At 45.2% G+C, this 19,941-nt stretch overlaps 1 protein-coding gene across 1 annotated transcript in view; it reads right to left on the reverse strand.

The window, feature by feature from the left end:
* The window catches only part of HDGFL3 (HDGF like 3), a 36,299-nt gene continuing 16,358 nt past the window's right edge, over nucleotides 1-19,941 (reverse strand). Inside the window, exons 2-6 of the mRNA XM_082060676.1 lie at nucleotides 13,977-14,053; nucleotides 10,598-10,736; nucleotides 9,146-9,304; nucleotides 7,483-7,629; nucleotides 1-1,395 (exon numbers count right to left, since the gene is read on the reverse strand). Of these exons, the coding sequence (XP_081916802.1) occupies nucleotides 1,390-1,395; nucleotides 7,483-7,629; nucleotides 9,146-9,304; nucleotides 10,598-10,736; nucleotides 13,977-14,053 (528 nt within the window). The 3' untranslated portion in view covers nucleotides 1-1,389. The remainder of the gene's footprint in view (nucleotides 1,396-7,482; nucleotides 7,630-9,145; nucleotides 9,305-10,597; nucleotides 10,737-13,976; nucleotides 14,054-19,941) is intronic.

Here is a 19,941-nt window from a genome sequence, read left to right on the forward strand (position 1 = left end):
TACATTCAAGGTGAATTTAATAACCTCCCGTTATCCAGAAAAGGCAAAGTACAGAAAAAATAAAGATCTCACCTGCACTTGTATCTATTATGGTCAACTCATGTTAACAGAATGTTTTGCTTTAATACTTGACTTACATTAATACCTCACATTATTACACGTATGAAGCCAAATATGACGCTAACTTAGTTGCTTACAACCTCAAACCTTACTCCCAATACACATTCCAATAAATTTATTCTGTAAAAACAATACATTTTTTTGTTTTCTTTTTTTTTTTTTAGTTTGTTTTGTTTTGTTGGTTTTTTTTGTCATGTTTTGTTTTTTTTTTTTTCTTTTAGTTTTTTACAGTAAACTCGTCAACTACAAACCTTGAATACGCAAAAGATGTTCCAAGGACAAGCAGAACAAGGATTGATAAAACCAGACTAAATATGTTTTCACAATAAAAGCTGGCATAAAAATAAATAAAAATCTCTATTATCACAATAGCAACAAGAATGTACACAGAATAATGGGTTCGGAATGCTTACTTACTAGTCTAGTTCTATTTCCAAAAGGAAAAAAAAAAGCCAGAATGACAGCATCCTTTTTTAAGCCTTTCATTATTTAAAATTGATGTTTTCTTTTGGTTTCCCATAGGGTTCTATATCACAGTAAGCTTAAAAATGGAAAGCATCCAAATGAACGATTTCAAATTGTGTTGGCATTGGAAAAAATCCTTGTATTAATCTAAAGAAACACAAAAAGACTTTCACTAACTCCACATATAGGAACTAAGTCAGATAGTGTACATTACATCATGATTTTGAGAAGTATTAAGAGTATAACTAGCTAGGTACTTCTAATAAGGAAAGGTACTTTGTTACATTATTGAACTTGGCGGTGATCTCAACTAAGAATTTTTCTTTTATGTTGTAAACTGATTGAAAAGCAACAAAATATGGATATAGGGAAACTGGAAATTGTTGGTATGTGGAAGATATGGTTGTAGGCTCGTATGGAGGGGACTCATTTCTAAGATTTACTTGCTTTTAAAAAATGCTGATTTAGAATGACATAATTTGGAGTGACGCCTTTTCTGTCTAGAAAAGGAATCTCAAACTTGTTCAAGTATGCGGTATCTTCATAAACCTCAGCCACTGGTGAAGGGCGACTTCATGCAACCAAATCATATGAAAATCAAAAAGTAACCCTTAGAAAAAAGGGTAAAATGTCATTTCTGCAAACACAACAGATAGGAATGTGAATAATGTGCATACAAACTGGGATGCTGTTGATGATACTAATGAACAGATGTGGTGACTCATATCAAATCCAAGAATATTAGACAACCAAACATGTAACCTTCTTGTGTTTTCCCTTAATATTCAGCAGTCATTATGTTGGTTAAGTCTGAAAGAGAGAGAGAAAAAAAGAATATATCACATGTAATGTAAGAAGCAGCAACAAACGTGCTACAATTAATGCTGTATTCCCATACCTCAGAGTCACAGGTACCAGTGACCACCTGGTCAGTTTGAAAAGGCATGTTTTTCTAGAGAAAACCGCTTACGTTACACCAACTAAACATATCACGGCAAAATATTCCAGCACACGGTTCAAAAGTGAACATTTAGGGCTTTATTCAAATGAGCAGTTTGAGTAACGTACGTGGGCTGGGTTTTGTTTTCCCCAATCACTCCATTTCAAATCTCATCGTGTACTTCACGCGTAACCAAATTCCACATTTCTGCACTGAATGCCGCTGCGCTGCTGGGTTCCCACAGACCAACGCCGAGCAAGGGGGAGACCAACCGCGTTCATCGCTACCGGAGCCCAGTGTCGCTTCGGAAAGGGCAGGAGTCTGAGCTCCCCGGGAGGCGATGGCACAAAAGGAAGAAATTCGCCCTTCACGACCAACTCAAGGTCAGCTCTTGCTTCCATGGATATTGTTACAGTGAGGACAGGATCAGACTGTCCCCGTGGGATCACGGCAAGTGCCTCCAAGTCTGGGTTTCTTGCTGCTGCCCAGAGAGCAGGACTGACGGACGGGCACGGGGGGACACACACGGGACACACACGGGACACACGCCCCGCCGCACGAGCCTGACCCTGAGCAAGCCTGCCCTGCTCCTCGGGGAAGAGTTCGGTGTGAACGCTTGTCCACCCACACCGACGGGTGGAAAGAAACTCAACGCACACACAGCGTGAAGGAACGAGTTCTGCATTCGGTGTGACCAGCCAAGAAGAAAAATCAAGATCAAGGAATAAGGGGGGGCGGTACAGGTTAAATCCACTGGGGATGATGGAATTTTCATTTTGCAGAGGATCTGGAGGAGAATATGAACAGACATTTTAACATCTCTGCACAAGCTCCTTGCTGCCTCGCTCTTCTGGCACCTGCTGCGCGCGATGCCGCGGCTCCAGCACACAGCGCCTCTCTGTCCAAGCGCCTCAGAGCCTCATCTGCACGTCTGCTAAACCCCTCCAGGGATGGTGACGCCACCACTGCCCTGGGCAGCCTGTTCTGATGCTCCACAACCCTCTCCCTGAACACATTTTTCCTGAAATCCATTCTGACCCTGCACTGCTGCAACCTGAGGCCATTTCCCCTCATTCTAAATCCTCCAGGATTTTGGGTTTCCAGCACCATCCTCCAGCACGACACACGTTTTGCCTCCGAGGTGCCCCAGGAGGCAGCCAGCGCTCCTGTCCCCGCTCCTGCGCCGAGCGAGGATGCGGCAGAGCCGAGCAGCTCGCGCCGTCTCCATGGTTTCACGGCTCTTCAGAAACAGCTCGACTCGCATCATCTTTGTTTGAACAGGTCTCTGGGCTTTCCGGTGAGATCCAGCACAACGTGTGCTGCGCCGACCGGCGCGCAAAGGAAACCGAAGCACAGAATCTGATCGGTGTGAGTGCAACACTTCAGTCATCAATAAAACTGAAGGACAGAGAACGCAGAGAGCGGGGAATAAAATGAAATCACTAATTGCTTTGATTTTTCTGGCACTGAAAATTCCTTCCCCGACAGTGTCTGGCAACAGACTCAGCCATCCTGGACTTTAAAGGCTCCTGCTGGATGGGCAGGAGGATAATTATTTACTTGCTTTGTATGATCACTGTTGCTCCATGTTGGTTTGAGGTCAAAATGGTTACGGGATTCAATGTACACGGAGATGCAAAGAGGGTGTTTCATCTGTACCAGCTGCTCTAATCTCAGCTGGCATTCAGACATTTCTGTTTCTCCTGAGCTTCTGTGCCACGGCCTGGCCTGCCAGCGCCGCTGTCCTGAGCTACACGGAGGCAGCAAACAACGCAGCTCCTTGCACCAGACTACGCCACTATTGGACTTTTACATAGAAACTTTTACTGTGCAATAGTTACAACACATTTTTACAAATGTTATCTTTTTTTTTGGAGGGTTTTTTTACCTTACCTCAAATTGCAGAAAAAAATCAAGACAGAAAAACATACTTTGTTTTTGTTTTCTGGAAAAATGCTCACATGAATGATTTTACATTAAACAGAGCCCTAAATGTTATGCTTTTCATGTTGATAAAACCCCCAAACCTGTTATGCAGCGTAACCAATGTTATTCTTAAGAAGAAGATCAAAGGAACCAAACATCTCAACCGCATCAGAAGGCCACGATGAACCCGTGTTTTCTGCCCATACTTTGTCTTTCACAGCAGCAACTGGAATTCTTGCTACCCCACAACAACATCACAACAAAAAATACGTCCTGGACACAGGCTGGTTTAAATATGTTCTCCCAATTGCAATAGTATCAGATGGCAGTAATTTTGGACCAGATTTTGATCCCCTTATTCATGCTGGCAAGCGGTCGCCTCCACAAATAGATGCACTGACTCCCACGTTAGTAACTGATTGTCAGTGTGAGTAAAAAGATCACAGCCCTTTACTCCACTTTCATATTCAGGCTGCACCAGGAGCAAAAAAACCATGTATTTCATTTCCAACCAATTATTACTTTTCAAAGACTCAGTAAAATCCTCCAGCTCCCAAAAGGCAATGACGTGCATCCCTACACAGAGAACGCCTCATTTCCCAACACCTTGTCCAGACTGTAACTAAAGTAATTAATACCAAAAGAAACGACTTTCCTCATGGCCTGAGTGCTGACCTTAACGTTCCAATGCTCTCAGATGAGGCCGGGACCACGGCGGCTTTCAAACCTCATTAGATGGGTGTTCAGAGAGCAAAAGTAAGAAGCAGCTTAGGTGTTCAGTTATAAAGATTCACAATTGTTCCAGCCAAGAACCAAACGCACAAGTCACCGGAGCTTTAAATGTGCGGTGTAAATCTGCTGCCGTGAATTCACTGACTTATCAGCTAATTTTCTGTGACAGAAAGTAAATAACACAGAGCCATGACCACCTTTCTGCTGGAATATTCTGTTTATCTGGTACTTGGAGAAAGCCAAAACAATTTAGTATTTAACAGCAGAGAACTGTCACGGGAGGGTTCTGTAACTCTTGACTTGAGCTAACTCTGGGATGGGCTGTCTTAGCTAATATATTATTAGTTAATTAACATTAGATAATGAAAAGCTGACGTTCAGGCTTTGCATCTTTCTGAGGAAGGAATCAAAGCGGAAACAGGTAGTGCAGGTGGCATCTGTTCTGCTGAGAGTGCCTGTGGTCCTTAAGAATAGCTGAGAAACTAAGGGATGGTGATAAGAAAATCAAGCTGCTACCTTTATCCCCAGGGATAAAAAACCCCCAAAGTTGAGCCCTTGAACGATATGAAATTGGCCGAAAAAAACAAAGCATAGCTTCGGAAGTACTTTTATTTGCTCTGGGTTTTGAGTCTTTAGGAAGCCATCGCTTCACATTTTTAAGCTTTCCTCTACCACCTGGAGGTGAGAAATTTCATTAAAAAAATATAGGTGAGGATGCTCCTGCAATCGTTTGACTCCAGCTGTTCACCCTTCAGGACGATCCCCACGGTGCTGAGGGTGAGGGTGTGATTAACAGGCAAGGTTCTCTGCTCTGAAGCGGGGAGACATCCAGGATACTGCAGCCCAGGCATTACAAAACAACCTCATTGTTATTACTACTATCAAGAGAAAAGCTGCTTGTGTCTAAGGGGGCTGGAGGAGCTCAGCGCCCTCTCACGACTCCCGTTCTGGACGTGCAGCGGGACAGCCAGCGCTGTCCCCAGCCCAACGCAGACACGCCGAGCGACGGCCTGTTCAACACCAACCCAAAACCCCTGGTCACTCTTTCCCCAAGTGCCTCGTGTCTGCTCACACAGACCTGGCAGACACCTGCTCTGGTCTAAGGATGCCAGGAGATGGAGTGTCCCCTCCTGGTCCTAAAAGAGAATTGCACTACTGACAAATGTAAAAAGAAACAACGAAGAGGATTTACACGTGAAATGCAGATTCTGCAGCAGAAATGCCCCGAGTGAAATATCTGGATCAGGATGTGAATTTTTCCAAACCTACCAGTGCTTTTATTTCAAGCTGCCCTCAAAACAGCCTCACCATTAGTACACGCTAATAAAACTCCACCTTTCCCATAAGGTTAAAAGAATCCAAGGTCTAGTTAAAGACTGGTTGTTCACGTGTGAGCTCAAGCCCAAGTGCTGGGGTTGCAGAAGCCCAACTCAGCGTTTGGTCCCTACATGGAGAACATGCCTGAAGTTCAGAGTCATATCCCACCACTGCTCTCCTGAACCTCTCGCCACCTCGGATGGCCCTTATGGCCAGTTTTCTCACTCAAACAGCTATTTGAAGATAGGAAAGTGTCACGGGGTTCCCTGGCCAGGAGGAGGGCAACACGTGCACTGTGCTCTCACCGTGCTGCTCAGCGCCAGCCTCCCAGCTCTGTGCCTGAGATGCTGGGAAGCACAGCGGGCAGTGTCCCCTGCGCCAGCCCCTGGCTCGGCCCAGCTGCTCGTCTGGAGTGTCCAGTTGTGGCCCCTCAGTTCCAGCAGGACAGGGAACTGCTGGAGAGAGTCCAGCGCAGGGCAACAAAGATGCTGAAGGGAGTGGAGCATCTCCCGTGTGAGGAAAGGCTGAGGGAGCTGGGGCTCTGGAGCTGGACAAGAGGAGACTGAGGGGTGACCTCATTCATGTTCACAGATATCTAAAGGGTGAGTGTCAGGAGGATGGAGCCAGGCTCTTCTCGGTGACAACCAATGGTAGGACAAGGGGTAATGGGTTCAAACTGGAACACAAGAGGTTCCACTTAAATATGAGAAGAAACAACTTCTCAGTGAGGGTGGCAGAGCCTGGCCCAGGCTGCCCAGGGAGGTTGTGGAGTCTCCTTCTGTGCAGACATTCCAACCCGCCTGGACACCTTCCTGTGTAACCTCAGCTGGGTGTTCCTGCTCCATGGGGGGATTGCACTGGGTGAGCTTTCCAGGTCCCTTCCAATCCCTGACATTCCGTGATTCTGTGATTCTGTGAATGTGACAGGGTCAGGGCTTTTTATCCTCCTGACCCCACAAGCCACATACCAGAGTCTTTATAAGGCGAAGAGCCACAAAACGCACTGAACCACAGAGAGGCACGGCGGCAGGAAGCTCTGGGGACAGTCTTTGAGCGGGAGGTGACAGCAGCTCCCCAGAGGTTGTGTTTTGTGCAAGGGCTGAGGCCGAGCACGCAGCTGGGCGCTGAGGCACCCGGCGACGTCAGCTGAGAGCCTGAGCTGGCCGCCTGCCCCTCACACCTGGGGACTCGTGTCACTCGGCAGCTCCTGTGACAGCGCGGCCTGGCTGCTGGCCAGGGGCAGAGCCCTGGCACGGGAACCGCGCAAGAACTGCTCCTGAGCCGGGGAGTAACGCTGGAGCTGGGAGGTTCGTGCTGCTCCACAGGCACAGAAATAGTCACGGCTGTTAAAGGTGGCAGATGATTAACCAGTTCCCGTGACAGTTCCCCCGCCAAGCCGCCTGCCTTTCTGTAGCTGCGCTCACCACAAAGTAACATTAACACAACCCACACAAACGTACAAGGAGCAGACTGTGTATCCCCTCCCTGGAAGGTCACATCCCAGGCAGGATCTGCCCTAAGCCCTGCAGTACACCGAGTCTGCAAAGTGCACGTGAACCCTCACAAACCCCAAAGAAGTCAGTGGCAGTGAACAGATTTTAAACAACTGTGAACGGATAAGCAGCTCCCACTGTTCAGCGAAGCAAAATGCACCATGCAATCTGATTCTGCTCTCACATCAATTTTGTATCATTCCAGCTCATGGTTTTCAGTAGTTCCTCTCAGTTGTACTGTGCAAGTGCTGGAACAAAAATAACGCTTATAGTATCTTTTCTCATTCAGTCGTTTCGCTAGAGCAGATTTGTACCAGTGCAGGGACCAGTCCCATGTTTCTGTCCCAGACATTTTCTGAGCACTGCAACGCAACGTAAAACGACAGCACGTGGTGTGCACAGGTCCCTGCAATGCAACGCCCCCCCCGCCCTGCTCCACAGCCCCCCGGTAGCAAACTGCCTGGGAAGTGAATGATATGAACACGTTACCCCTTCACTGGTTTTCTGCAAATCTGAAGAAGTGTTTCTTGTGTCATTGCCTGCGTCCCCAGCATCAGAGCTGCTCTTATTTTCTTCCTCTTTGCAGTCCTTATCATCTTCATCTCCAGGAGATTTCCGTGACTGCTTGGAGGATTTCTAAAATGATCAACAACAAAGTTAACAAGTGAAAACCGAGCTTCAGTCATAGAAAAACACCTTTGAAATGTATGTGGAATGCTCTCTGGTCGTGTGGTTCCGTGTTCGAGGTGAATATTGGGGAGGATATGGGGGGCAAAAAGGGTTTTTCAGGTGAAGTGGTTGGAGTTAGTGCCATCGGCGAAGCCCGAGGAGAAACTGTGTTCAGCACAGGTGACTGTAAGACAGACACAGTAACAGGAGATGGGTATTAGTGTTGGGTCACCTGTAGGTTTTGCTCGTTAATGAAACAGATGGTGCCAGCTTGACAAAAGTTTTGATTATACACAGAGATGTAAAATGAGAATAACATTAGCAGAGCTGCTTTCCATACTTTTTTTTAGTGCTGTCAGCTTTAATATACTAACATTAAAGCCATGTGGAACCAATACATCTTTTCTGCTCCCTTTATATTATGCAATTCTACAGTACAAAAGGATAAATTGTGGCATTAAGCCACCATTTTCCTAATCCTCTGTTTGCTCAGAGTCTTCTGGAAAGAAGATGGTAGACCAGACCTGAATTTCTAATGTAAAACACACAAAGGGGGTGAAATTACTTCATACATTTTGTTCAGTGGATGAACCACAAAACCTCCCGCTCTCCCCAAACGGAGCCTGGATCAGATTGTTTGCTTGCTTCTTTCCATTTCATTTAGTTGTCACTTTCCGAGAAGAATAACACGAATGTGAATGAACACGACTCTTCCACACCTTCCACGATTTTTTAAACAAAGGACAGAGCGGGAGGCGCACCCAGAGCCGGAGGAAGCGACTGTAACATCGCTCCCTTTCACCCAGGTGACAAGTGAGAAGCGCATCTGAACCAAAGCTGTCACTACGCAGGTGATTATGTTCACCAGCCATTACATCTGAGATACCTTACTCTTAGCTTCCTCACCTACATTGTCACTTAGACATAACAGGTCAGGTAGGTACTACAATGTAGGTCTTTTATCTACAAATTAAGTGCCCTCCTCCTTGCTTAATGAATTTAATTCTTCCACCCTCCTTCCCATTCTACCTCCTGTACTTAAGTATTTTACACTCAGCTACAAGAGGAGCAGCCGAGCACATCTGGCCCTACCGCACCTTCCAGCTCGGCTCCTGGGGCACCCACCCTGGAGACGGGGGGCGAAGCTTCAATTCTCCCCGACAGGAACCAAACCTGAGCTCATGGCTCCCAGGGAGCACACTCCTAAGGCTTTTTTTTCTCTTCATGGGGAAATCAATCCATCTTTGCATGGTTTCCCTGTCCAGCCCTTCTACTCTCTCCCGCTCTTTCACTCCTCAAAGTGGTGGAACCGCTGTCTCACAAGACTGTCCACAAAAACCAGAGCACATCCCTTTGCCTGCTTCAACACCATCGCTATGGTGCTGCAATTAAGATATTAATGCTAAAGAAGAAAGAACAGACTGTGGACAGTGTTCTAACTACAAATGAACGTGGGTAACAATGGAAAAACTCAGAAGGTAACCTTTGAAGTGTAGGATTTTTTCCGTTTTGAGCCTGCTTTTTCATTCTTTCTTTTTCCTTTTCCATCCTCTTCTACCCGATCACCTTCCTCCTCACTGCTGGCATCTGCTGTATTTCCTCCTTCCCCTTCAGTTTCTGATGAGCTCTGTTGCTGAATTGCCTTTAAAATAACAATAAGAATAACAACATAAACAACAAAAATCTCACTAAAATCTACTACTTAATTTTTGTTCTATTTTGAAGATAGAAATACTGGTAACAGACAGCTTACACTTAATTATTATAGTAAGGAATAGCTCAGGTTATTCTTGCAATTATCAAGAGAAAGGGCTGCAGAGGCAATTTTCTCAGTCGCCGCTTGACAACAGTTATCAGATGCGGATTCAGGGACAGCATGTTCTGAAGGGTTTACACAGAAATGTAAGATCCGATAACAAAAAATGTGTTTGTCGGAGAACTAAGGGTTGCTCAGTGAAAAGACCTGACACGTTCTACTTTGTGCAAAACTATGGGGAGTTTTAGACTTTGGCTGCAGTAGGAGAGTCGTACTCAAGAGAGAAAATGGCTCTTACAAAGCACCCGAAGGGCAAGATCTCGGTGTTGGGGAAAGCAAAGGCTGCGCAGGGGCTGGGACTCCCTGACAGTCCATCTCCCGCAGACTATTCACGGGCTTTTTTTAAATCCTCAAGTATATGCAAAACATCTGTAGGGCTGAAAATATGAACCAGGAACCGAGAGGGGCAGCAGCTTGTCTGCAGGTGGTCCGCATGGCTGGTTTGTAAGGTTTTGTGCTAATAATGTAATAGGTGTTTGCCTTCTCTCGGAGGTGATTTCTGCCTTCAAAGGACCACATTTTCTTAATGGGAAAAGTTCCTTGGTTTTCTACAGCCCCCAGCTACTCTTCTCCCCCTCCAGCTTCACTGATGTTTGCTCGGACATCCAACAGGGAGAGCTGTTGTACAGCAGCTACGCCTGGGACCGCAGCTGAAACCTCCACCTTCCCACCCGCACGGCTCGGGCAGCGGTGTCCTACGTGTTATACATGACCAACGCACAAATCAGAAGTGCAGTGACCTCAGGGGCCGTGTAAAATACACTGAACCCGATACAAAAATAAACAACAGCAAGAAGAAGTCAGAAATTATTCATGTTTATGCTGGAGTAAATAAAACCTTCCATTTTTAATTCAGCTAAATCTGCTGCAGAATTTTCCACTTCACCAGCCCGGAATATCACAGAAAGCAATGGGCTCCATGGTATGATTAAAATTCAATTTGTCGCGGAGTGCAAGACCACAGTTGTCTTTCCATTACACAATTACAAAAGCTGTGAAACCTTCTAGCTCCACCAAAACCAGGACCTGCCGCATCACTCACACAATATTACACTGACAAGAAGTCTTCAAAGAAGAAAGCAAGAAAGATAAGGAGGAATAGAAGTGAAAGTCATTTACCTGATATCCAGTAAACTTTACTCCAGGGTTGTTCTCTATTTCCCACAGGCCTTCATTAAATCCTTTTCGCTTGTTCGACTTCCCAAACTTATCTTTATATTCTTTATATGGGAAAAGGTCTTTGGGCCCCAGGAATGCACTGCATTTTAACACAGGTAACATTCAAAAAAGGACTTCAAATCCTCCTCTTAAAAAAACCCCAAAACATTAACAGTGCAAATGTTTTCCCTATTCTTCTGCTCTTTCCACCATTTGTTTTTTCAGGGTTTTTTGTTGTTTATTTATTTATATAACAGACTTGCTTTGAGTTACTGCTGTTGAGTCTGATTTAAAGGATTGTCTCCCCACTCCGATGTTTGATGTTGCAAAATCACGCTGGGTCTCTCTAGAAACAACTAAAACGAGTTTCATTTATTATATTAACCACTGCTGGGAGCTGGGACTTAAACAGTTTACGAATGGGATTATATGACGTATTTGCCTGCGATAGCAAGGGACTAAACTTCCAACCCTATGTGTTACAAAGGCAGAATGGCCTAAAAATACCGTATGAAAAGTTAAAATGTAAGGAGTGCCTAGAACCATGAGCCAAAACTTATCCCTTGAACTACTGGACAGCAAAAGCAGTTTCTTATTATCTATATTGCCAGTAAGCTTGGGAGCTTTTCTCTTGGAATAAGCCCCTCACATGCTCGATTCTATGCAAACACAATAACTATGTTCCTTTCCCAAAAATCTTATAATTTCATATAAGACAAGAAACAATGGGTGAATATAGGCAGATGAGTAATACAAGGAAACAATGAGACACACAGGGTGCTTGTGGCCAAGTTGTTTTTCAGACAGCACAGCAAAGGAGGGATTTTGTGCTCTGCTGCATAAGGCAGCTATGCACTGGGCCAACTCATTGCAGGCACAGGCAGCACAATGCAGGGAAAAATAATAATAATAATACTTTTATTTTTTTTTTAAGAAGACTGGTGATTTATCCTGCTCATCCTACATCCTTCACAGTAAAATTCTAACTTACATAAAACTGAAGAAAGCATAGTTTCCTTTTCATTGTTCATCTATATCCAGTGTGTTTGCTGTGCTCTTTATCGCGGTACTGGGATGGCTAATTGCAAGTTAAATTGAAAACAGTGAGGCAAAAAAATACTTCATTCCCACTTGGAAGATTCTGTGTCACCAAGGACCGGAGCTGAGCAAGTCACAGTGTCCTTACTATAATCACTGTCCTACTTTCCTAATGATCTTTGCAATTAACATTAACTCTATGGTCTCCATCACCACGGGATCCTGGAGCCACTCCGTTTCCAACACGCTTATTGCTGTAACGTCACCACGAGGGTGGGAAGTTGCCCGTTTTTGCAGACAGGCTTCCGAGGCGCAGAGATCTGCTCAAGGTCAAACCACCCAGAGGAAAACCCAACTCTCTTCAGGCTCAGTCTAACACCTTCATCACAGGATCACCTCTCTCCTTGCTGTAAACACTATTTCAGTTTAACGCCTGATTTATGCCACGATTCTTCCAAGCATTTATGAATGTGCAAAGTTTCATTCATTTAAATCATCCCAGTGGCCAAGAAGTACAGAGCCAAGTGGTGGCCGAAGGCATCGGGTGACAAGTGTCCAGGGAAAGAGCTTCCTTTCCACTACCCAGGAGCCAGAGGGGTGTCCACACTCAGTTGTCTCATGGAGAAATATCTCAATTATATAATTATAAAGCCAAGAATGCTTTTCTACCTGAGAGCCAGAGACTTCCAAGCTAACAGATGTCTTGTTAATATTAAAGGCTATGATAGAGCAGGGGATCAGAATACATTATTTTATCTAAGCTTTTGCTAATACTAGGAGATGTCTCCTTGTTGCCAAAAATACGTAACACAGTTCTAAAACAAATAACAAAGGGAAACTGTATGGAACTTACCATGAGCTACCTTAATTTAGCTTGACACTAAGGTAAGGAAGTGTTTCTACAGCCTTTTATGTATAGTAAACACTGAAAAATTGGCTGCATCTCTGTCTGAAATAGGTTCATTGGCACAGGGAGAGTGTAACAGTCTCCACTGCTCTGCTATAAAACTAAGGAGCTCCAATCTACAGTTCATTCTAAACAGTGATGCTGCTTAAATTATTAAGGTAGTAACTACAAACTGTTTTCTTGTTTTGAATGTTACAGTCAGACCATGGGCTACCAAAATAATAATTAAAAAAAAGAGATTAGCAGTTTGGGATTCATTCATTTCAGAATAAAAGTGGCCAGTTATTTTCTAAAAAACAATGTTTCCATTAAAAAAATTTACAGTTTGGTTTCCAATTTTAACGGATCATAATTTTATTCTTTTTTGATTATTTAGTGACAGTAGCAGTGGATCACAACATGTCAAAATATTAGGTTGCTTCATTACAGCAATAAGAAGAACTATTTTAACTCAAGAGAGGCTATTTTGATCTTTATAAAGCAGAAACTGCCTTTGAAGATTTTGAAATTAAAATGTGCTGTATGAGCTACGGGACTTGCTGTGTTCTGGAATGATGCTAGAATTCAAAAAGAAACAATGCATTTTAAATAAAGCTTCAAACATCTAAAATGGAATTTTAAAAGTCATCAGAATTTCATTTTTTCATTTTTCCATGTTTTAGGGAATTCTAGAAAACAGGTTCCCTGCAAGTGGGGAAGGAAAGGTTGGAAACATTTAATGCAAAATCGAAACTCTTTTTTTTAAACTACCTCAGATATAGCTTAAAATAGTCATATGCATTATAATTTTGAAACTCTGTACTTTGTAGCAATTACTACAAGACATAACTTAGCCTTTCTGTTCTGATTCCTTTCTTTCCCTATGAGCTCAGCCAGCCCAGTTCCTCTGGCACTGGCGAGCGCTCCATCTCCCGCATCCCCAGCGCAAATCTCCCAGGAATGCCGACGTTTGTGAGTTACGGGAGGACTGCGTGAGCCCCCGGGGTCTGCTTCCCTTCATTCCTCAAACTACCAACTGAGTTCTCACACAGGACATGAACCCAAACGTCTCTGAGGTTCTGCTCCCTGATCTCTGCTATCATGTACATCCAAGTAAAAACTTTTGCCCCTGCATCTGAGTTCTGATGACCCTTTAATAAATTTATACTGACACTTTTCTTTACAGGAAATGCAGGCACTGGTTATTATTTATGCTTAGACCATAGTTTACCATCCAGACACCTCCTTTCAGGTTTCGCTTCCATGTGTTCGTACAAATGAGTTAGGCTCATAAGACCTATCTCTAGGCTCCCAATGGCTTCAGCCAGGATTTGTTCCAATAAAATCAGTGGAGATGACATGAGCTGCTGTGGAGGATGACGCTTTCAAAAGAAAAGATTACATTCGTTCACTTACGTTTCATGAGTCCCGAAAAAGAAGATGGGGTATTTATTTGCTGGAGGCTTCACGGCTCCTTCAGGGAGTTCATCAATCTGTGAGACAGAAATGGAGAAAGGATTATTCCCAAATGTGGTGTCCTTCATCCAAGCAACCCCACCAAGCCCTGGAAGTGCTAGTGCAGGTATCCCGTAGGTATAGTGCAGGTATTTCGGAGGTCCCGCTGTGTGCTGGGGTGGGGAAGGGGAGACGGCTGCTGATTTTTCAGGCAGGCAGGTCATACAAAGTCAGCCACACTACAGGGAGACGCCAGAAGACCAAGGAGCAGACGAAAAGTTTCACTCATTTCATGGGCAACATAACACACAAAGGCAATAAAATTGAGCCTGCTTAAATTAAGCACTAACTTTAGACGCTGCCTCATCAAAGTTAGCAAAGCCCAGAGGGCTCCTGTCCATCTCACACAGCCACCTCAACAACCTCGGCACCAAATGGGGAACAGATGGCACCTCCGAGACCCTGCAGACGGAACGCTGGACAATCTCCCATCAGCGCTGGTGGTGACGGTGGCACCCAGGGTAAACGCACACCGGGGAGGAGGGCCTGGGACTCCCCTTCCCCTGCAGCATCCTAATAACTGGGTTTGGTCACTGTCCCTCTCTGTACTGCGTCTCTTCTTTCACATTTTATTCCTGGCCCCATATTTCTCAAGATACAAGGGCAGAGCAGCTAAGGGAGGGATGGTCGGGGTCTCCCCCTGACACACCGGGACTGGGACAAACCCCTCAGGCTGAGCAGTGCTCAGACCCCATCTCCTGACGGCTGAGAGCGGTGCTCCCCAGGCAGGAGGTCAGGCCCAGGACTTAAGTCTTGTCCAACATCTAATTTTTCAGCCCTCTGCAACACAAATAACAGAGTCCAGGTGCCTACCCACATAAAACAGAAACACAGCACAGCTTTAAATAAGATCTAAGTGCCTGCCTTCCCAGCAATGGCACTTCTGGGCATACGTGGGCATCTATAATTAAGTGTCCAGAGAACCCTCTGGCTAAGGAGAGGGAGCCTAATGAATCTAGATGTCTATAGGGCAACACAGAGAGCAGGTGAATGGCTTGCTGCCTGGGACTTGGGCAACTCAGTCTCAACATCAACATATTGAATCCTGCCAAATGTCACTGGAACTGAGACCAAAGCGCTGACACACCAATGCTACACCAAATCTGCTCCTCAGCAGAGCCCGAGGACAGAACCTGCATGTTTTCACTCAGGAGGCCAGGCCCACATGTGCTTTCCTTCTCTTTTCCTGCCAAAGGACCCCAAACGCTCAATTCTTGTTGATTAATAAACACCAGATTGTTTTCAAAGGATGTTCTCTTTCACTGGAAAGCATCTGCGGGCTGCATAGCTCTCAAAGGAGTAGGAGCTTTTAGAAGACTTCAAGTCCTTTTGGTCTTTCTGCAAGGCCACCTGTTGGGGACAGAGAAACCAGAGCCACATGTGGAGCTGCAACATCTCTGCAAAAGAAATGGATGCCTATCTTTTGGGCTCACGGGGAGCATTCTCTGAAGCTACACCACAAGCAGGGGACATCAGAGCACTTCCCAACCACCCCCTGGCACAGGGCTGGGGATGGGGGGCTCTGGCATGTTGGGCAGAGTGTCACCGTGATGGTCAGAGGTGTCACAGCATTTGTGGGCACAGCAATTACACAACTCCTTTTACTTAAGAAAGCTAAAAAAAATGATAAATAAAAGGAGAATCTATTATTTAAATGCACACAGAAGGAAGACACACTGGCGGGAGATGGAAGCGTGCATTCACTTTTAGCTCGGCTGTGTGTAAGAAGGAACTGAAACGACTTGACAGGCTGTTTGGTGTCCTCTTCATCATCAGGAGTACATAAAGACTGCCAAAGATATTATTCTAGAACTCATTATTTTCTGACATTAACTATATAAGTAGGTGCCCATAATGTGGTTATTTGCTCGCTAATTCATGATTTACATACAGGCATTAGACTGTAACAGGACTGCAGGGGCCGAACACCGCAACTCACTTTACAAACTGATGGTGAGTGAGGCAGATAGCATGTCCCATTCGGTAACACATTGTGTGCCTTCTTAAAGATGGAACTATCTATGTGTCAGACCAAAAAAGGCCATGCTGGCAGTTTACCAAGTACAGGGGTAATACACCTCAACTGTCTGGATGCCATAGCTATCTTCCTCCTTATTGTGACAACAAAGATGTCCAGAGATCTCTAGACCCCAGAAAAATGTGAACTCCCGTGACCGAGATGAACAATGTCTGCTGGGATTTGAGTGCAAATCTCATTTGGTTGCTTGAAACACAGCGCCAGCTCTGTGCTGTGTTACAGAACAGTGCAGTCCAGTTACTGTCTCAGCCCTTTAAGAATTTCTCATGAAATAAAGCAAACAGCTGTAAATGATCAGTAAAGTGGAGGAATGAAGACATGCTTAGTAGGGAACGCTGATCCGAAGGGAATGGGGATCTCACATCACACAACGTGCTGTGCTCCAAAGCAGTGCGGATCTTCTCCTAAGCAACATCCCAAGTGGAGTTAAGCCTCTTGTATTCCCAGCACCTTATACTGTTAGGTAAGGAGAGACACCGAATCGCCAAAGGACAGCACACACGTCTGTCACGCAGCTCACCTGCTCCTCATTTTGTGGCATATTTCCTTATTCATCCGAGCATCCCCTCTGACTATGTATCATCACAGGAAACCATAAAAGAGCTTCTCCTAGCTTTTGAAAGTTGGCATACACATACAAACACAGGCAGTATAAATCTGCACTAAACGGCTCAAGGATAGACTGTTAATGCTCCCACTCTCACATTTCGCTGCGCAGCTGAGGTCAAGACTTCTCCTGCCTTCACTGATTTCACCGTGAGCTCCCCAGCTCTCAGGCTTATGTCGCTAGTACTGTAATGAGGTTGAATATGAAGTGACAGTGCTATCTTACAGCCATTTAACTCCACAGCAAAAACTCCAGCTCCAGGGAATTCAGTGAAGGACAAGACCCTCTCTGCCATTAGGAAAGATCTCTTCCCTTTTTACCTGCTTCACACGAATCCCTGCATTAGAGACAGTGAGACGAGAGCTTTGCGCAGTCCATCCATTCCCAGCAAAACCACCTTAATCCTCTGTGAATGCCAAGCCCCTAAGAGCTGATTTCGCTGCAGAACAACCCCAGCGCTCCTGGAGGACTGCTGCTGTTTTGTGGTAACAGAAAGCAAGCCATACAAGCAACCATACTGCAGCCTCTGCTGCTGCACCCAGTCCCAATTTACTCCCATTCGACAAGATGTTTTGGTTAAATATGCGGAAGATTTGAACCTGATATTTTTCCCCGTATCAGCAAGATCAAAGACAGAGAGAGAGGGAGGGAGAGCGAGCAAGCGCGTGAGCACACGAGTGAGAAAAGCATCACTGCTTCGAACCGGGAACAAAAGAGATCAGTGCACCCACACTAGGACACGGCGCTGTAGTCACAGAAACCTCACTAACGACTAAAGCGTCTGTCTATCAGAGAGTCAGACTGCGACTGCATTTTGCTCCTGGAAGGAAACAAACAGATTCTAAAGCGCCCGTTATAACCTGCAATCGAACGGGAGATTCACCCCCTCCTGAAGCAGAGCAGACAGTGGGCTGGCGCTTGCTGCACAGAAATCAGTGAGAGCGCTGCATGGCGTGCAAATCTGATATGTGCATCAGCAGCATCATGGGCAGCCGCTTCAATTATGGCTAAAATTAAAGCAGGTGGTTTCGGGTTTCGAGTTTTATCCCCTTTGCTCCCGTTGCTGTCATATGCTTAATGAATAACAACTGCTTTCTTTTTGCACAACCTCAGCAGAGCTGCGCTTCCCAGCATTTGTTTGCCAACCGAGCAGCAGAGCTTTAAAGACGTAACTGTGTTTTTTGTTGTTCTTTTTCCCAGTAAACAAATGCCGGGCTTCTAGGGTCAGGAACACCGACCAGAAAATTCAGCTTGGACCCCTCAAACCAGAGCAGGGCTTTATCAAATGGTGTTGCTAGGGACGACCAATGTGCAAGCAAGAAATCTGTCTCCTTACATTGTAGTTTACAGGCTGGGATGTATACGCAGCCTGAATATTTTGCTCTCGGTGAAGAGTCATTGCTGACTTCTCAGGTAGCATTTGCAAGCGGTTCTCAGGGGGTGGGTCTGGCAGTGCTCACTGCAACCGCTTCCTCCCGCTGCCATGAGGTCAGGGACCGGGGAGAGAGGCTCCGGCTGGGTGGGTTGGACCGGAGTCCTGCCAGAAGGACAGAGCAGAGCTGCCCACCGAGAACAAGAGCGGCTCCGGCAGCACCAACCATCCCCACCGCTGCTTGTGGGATAACGCAGCATATTCCAGGCAGGCGGCGGAGCTCCCTGGGAGGGCTGGTGTGGAAGCAGAAGAAGCTGCACCCCCGCCTGGGTGTTCTGCTCCGCGGAGCTCTACAATACATTCCCTGCAAAATGGGAAACATGTCTCTCCGAGACACAGAGACAAGGGCCCCCAGATGTGGCTGCGTCCCCTCGCAGGGACAGCAGGTGTCACGTCGCGTGGCTGTCACGAGATCTCTGTGCTGTGGATAAGCTGCTGCTCAGAAGCAGCGATTCCAGGCGGGCTGGGTGGCTTTTGAGCCAGACCCTGTTCCATTATGTTCCAACAGAATTTAACGGTGCAAAAAAATAAAGGCATTGTGCAAAAATACAGTCACAGATCGAAGGTCCATCTAGCCTAATATCTTATCTCCAATAGTGGCCAACAACTGATGTCCAAGGAGGACAAGAACAGGGCAAGCATGTAACAGATGATACCCCTGAATATACTCCCATAGCCTAAACATTCAGGGATTGAGAATTTCTTGTGGAGTGGAGATATCTCTGTGTTTAATAGCTCTTGATGGGTTTATCTTCCATGTGAACTAGTTGAGTAGGTTCTTGAACACCTTTTTAATACAACATTTTTCGTTCAGTTGTTCTTACAGAACATGATTCTTCTAAAAGCTTTTTGGAAAGCCAAAGCCAAGTTCAGGCTATTTTTAAAAGAACGAAGTCCTATTTCAATACTATAATATAACTGTTATAGGATGCCCAGCATGGCAAGTTACACTGAGGTTTCCAAAATAATTTCTGGCTCTCAGATTTGTTATGAAAACCTGAACTGACAGTCATGTACCTAGAGATCTAAAGAGATCTAAAATGAGCCCTTGGAGAGTCTGCATATCTGGGATGCAAAAATTGGGTGGATCCAGTTTCAATGAGCCAAAATTCAAAAAATCCCAATTAAACTAAAATCCCTGTCCCAGTAGCTTGTAGAGGGAGAAGCACGAACGAGGGCAGAGCTGTGAAACCTGTCGAGTCCACATGTAGAGACAAGAAAGCTTGACTTCAGCATACAGAGATGCTGATATGGGCACTGAAACCACAAGTCCTTTTATTTTGCAAAAAGAGGGAATTAAAACTGCAGAGCAGTAATCGCTGATTGTTTTGACATACTATAAATGCCTTTGATTGGCAAAAGCACACAGAAGCATTGCAGAGATCAGTATCTCCCCCTGAAATCCCCGGAGTCGCTGCACAGCAGTCGAGCAAAGGCCTATAGTATTTTTGCTGGAAAGTGGTTGAAGTTGCTTATTATTGCCCAACACATGCAAGCAGCTTGATCTTTTGCAGTTGGCTTATTAGCAGAACTCTAGATGGATAAAAGCGATACTTTTCAAAATCCATTATTAAAATAGGATATGTTGCTTTTCCGCAATGTTTTTATTCAGATGGATTTATTATGCTTTTTAATAGCTAATGCTACTGGGAGTCAGCAGTATGGCGGTATCTCTTCTAAACCATTATTTAAAATACTGTTCTGTAAAATGTACAATATTAATTTTTTCCCCCCAGAGGATCCTAAAATGTAAAAAAAAGGAAAGAAAAAAATATCCAACCTCCTCCAA

This window comes from Streptopelia decaocto (assembly GCF_964273445.1).
Source record: "Streptopelia decaocto genome assembly, chromosome: 9".
Classification (NCBI taxonomy): Eukaryota; Metazoa; Chordata; class Aves; order Columbiformes; family Columbidae; genus Streptopelia; species Streptopelia decaocto.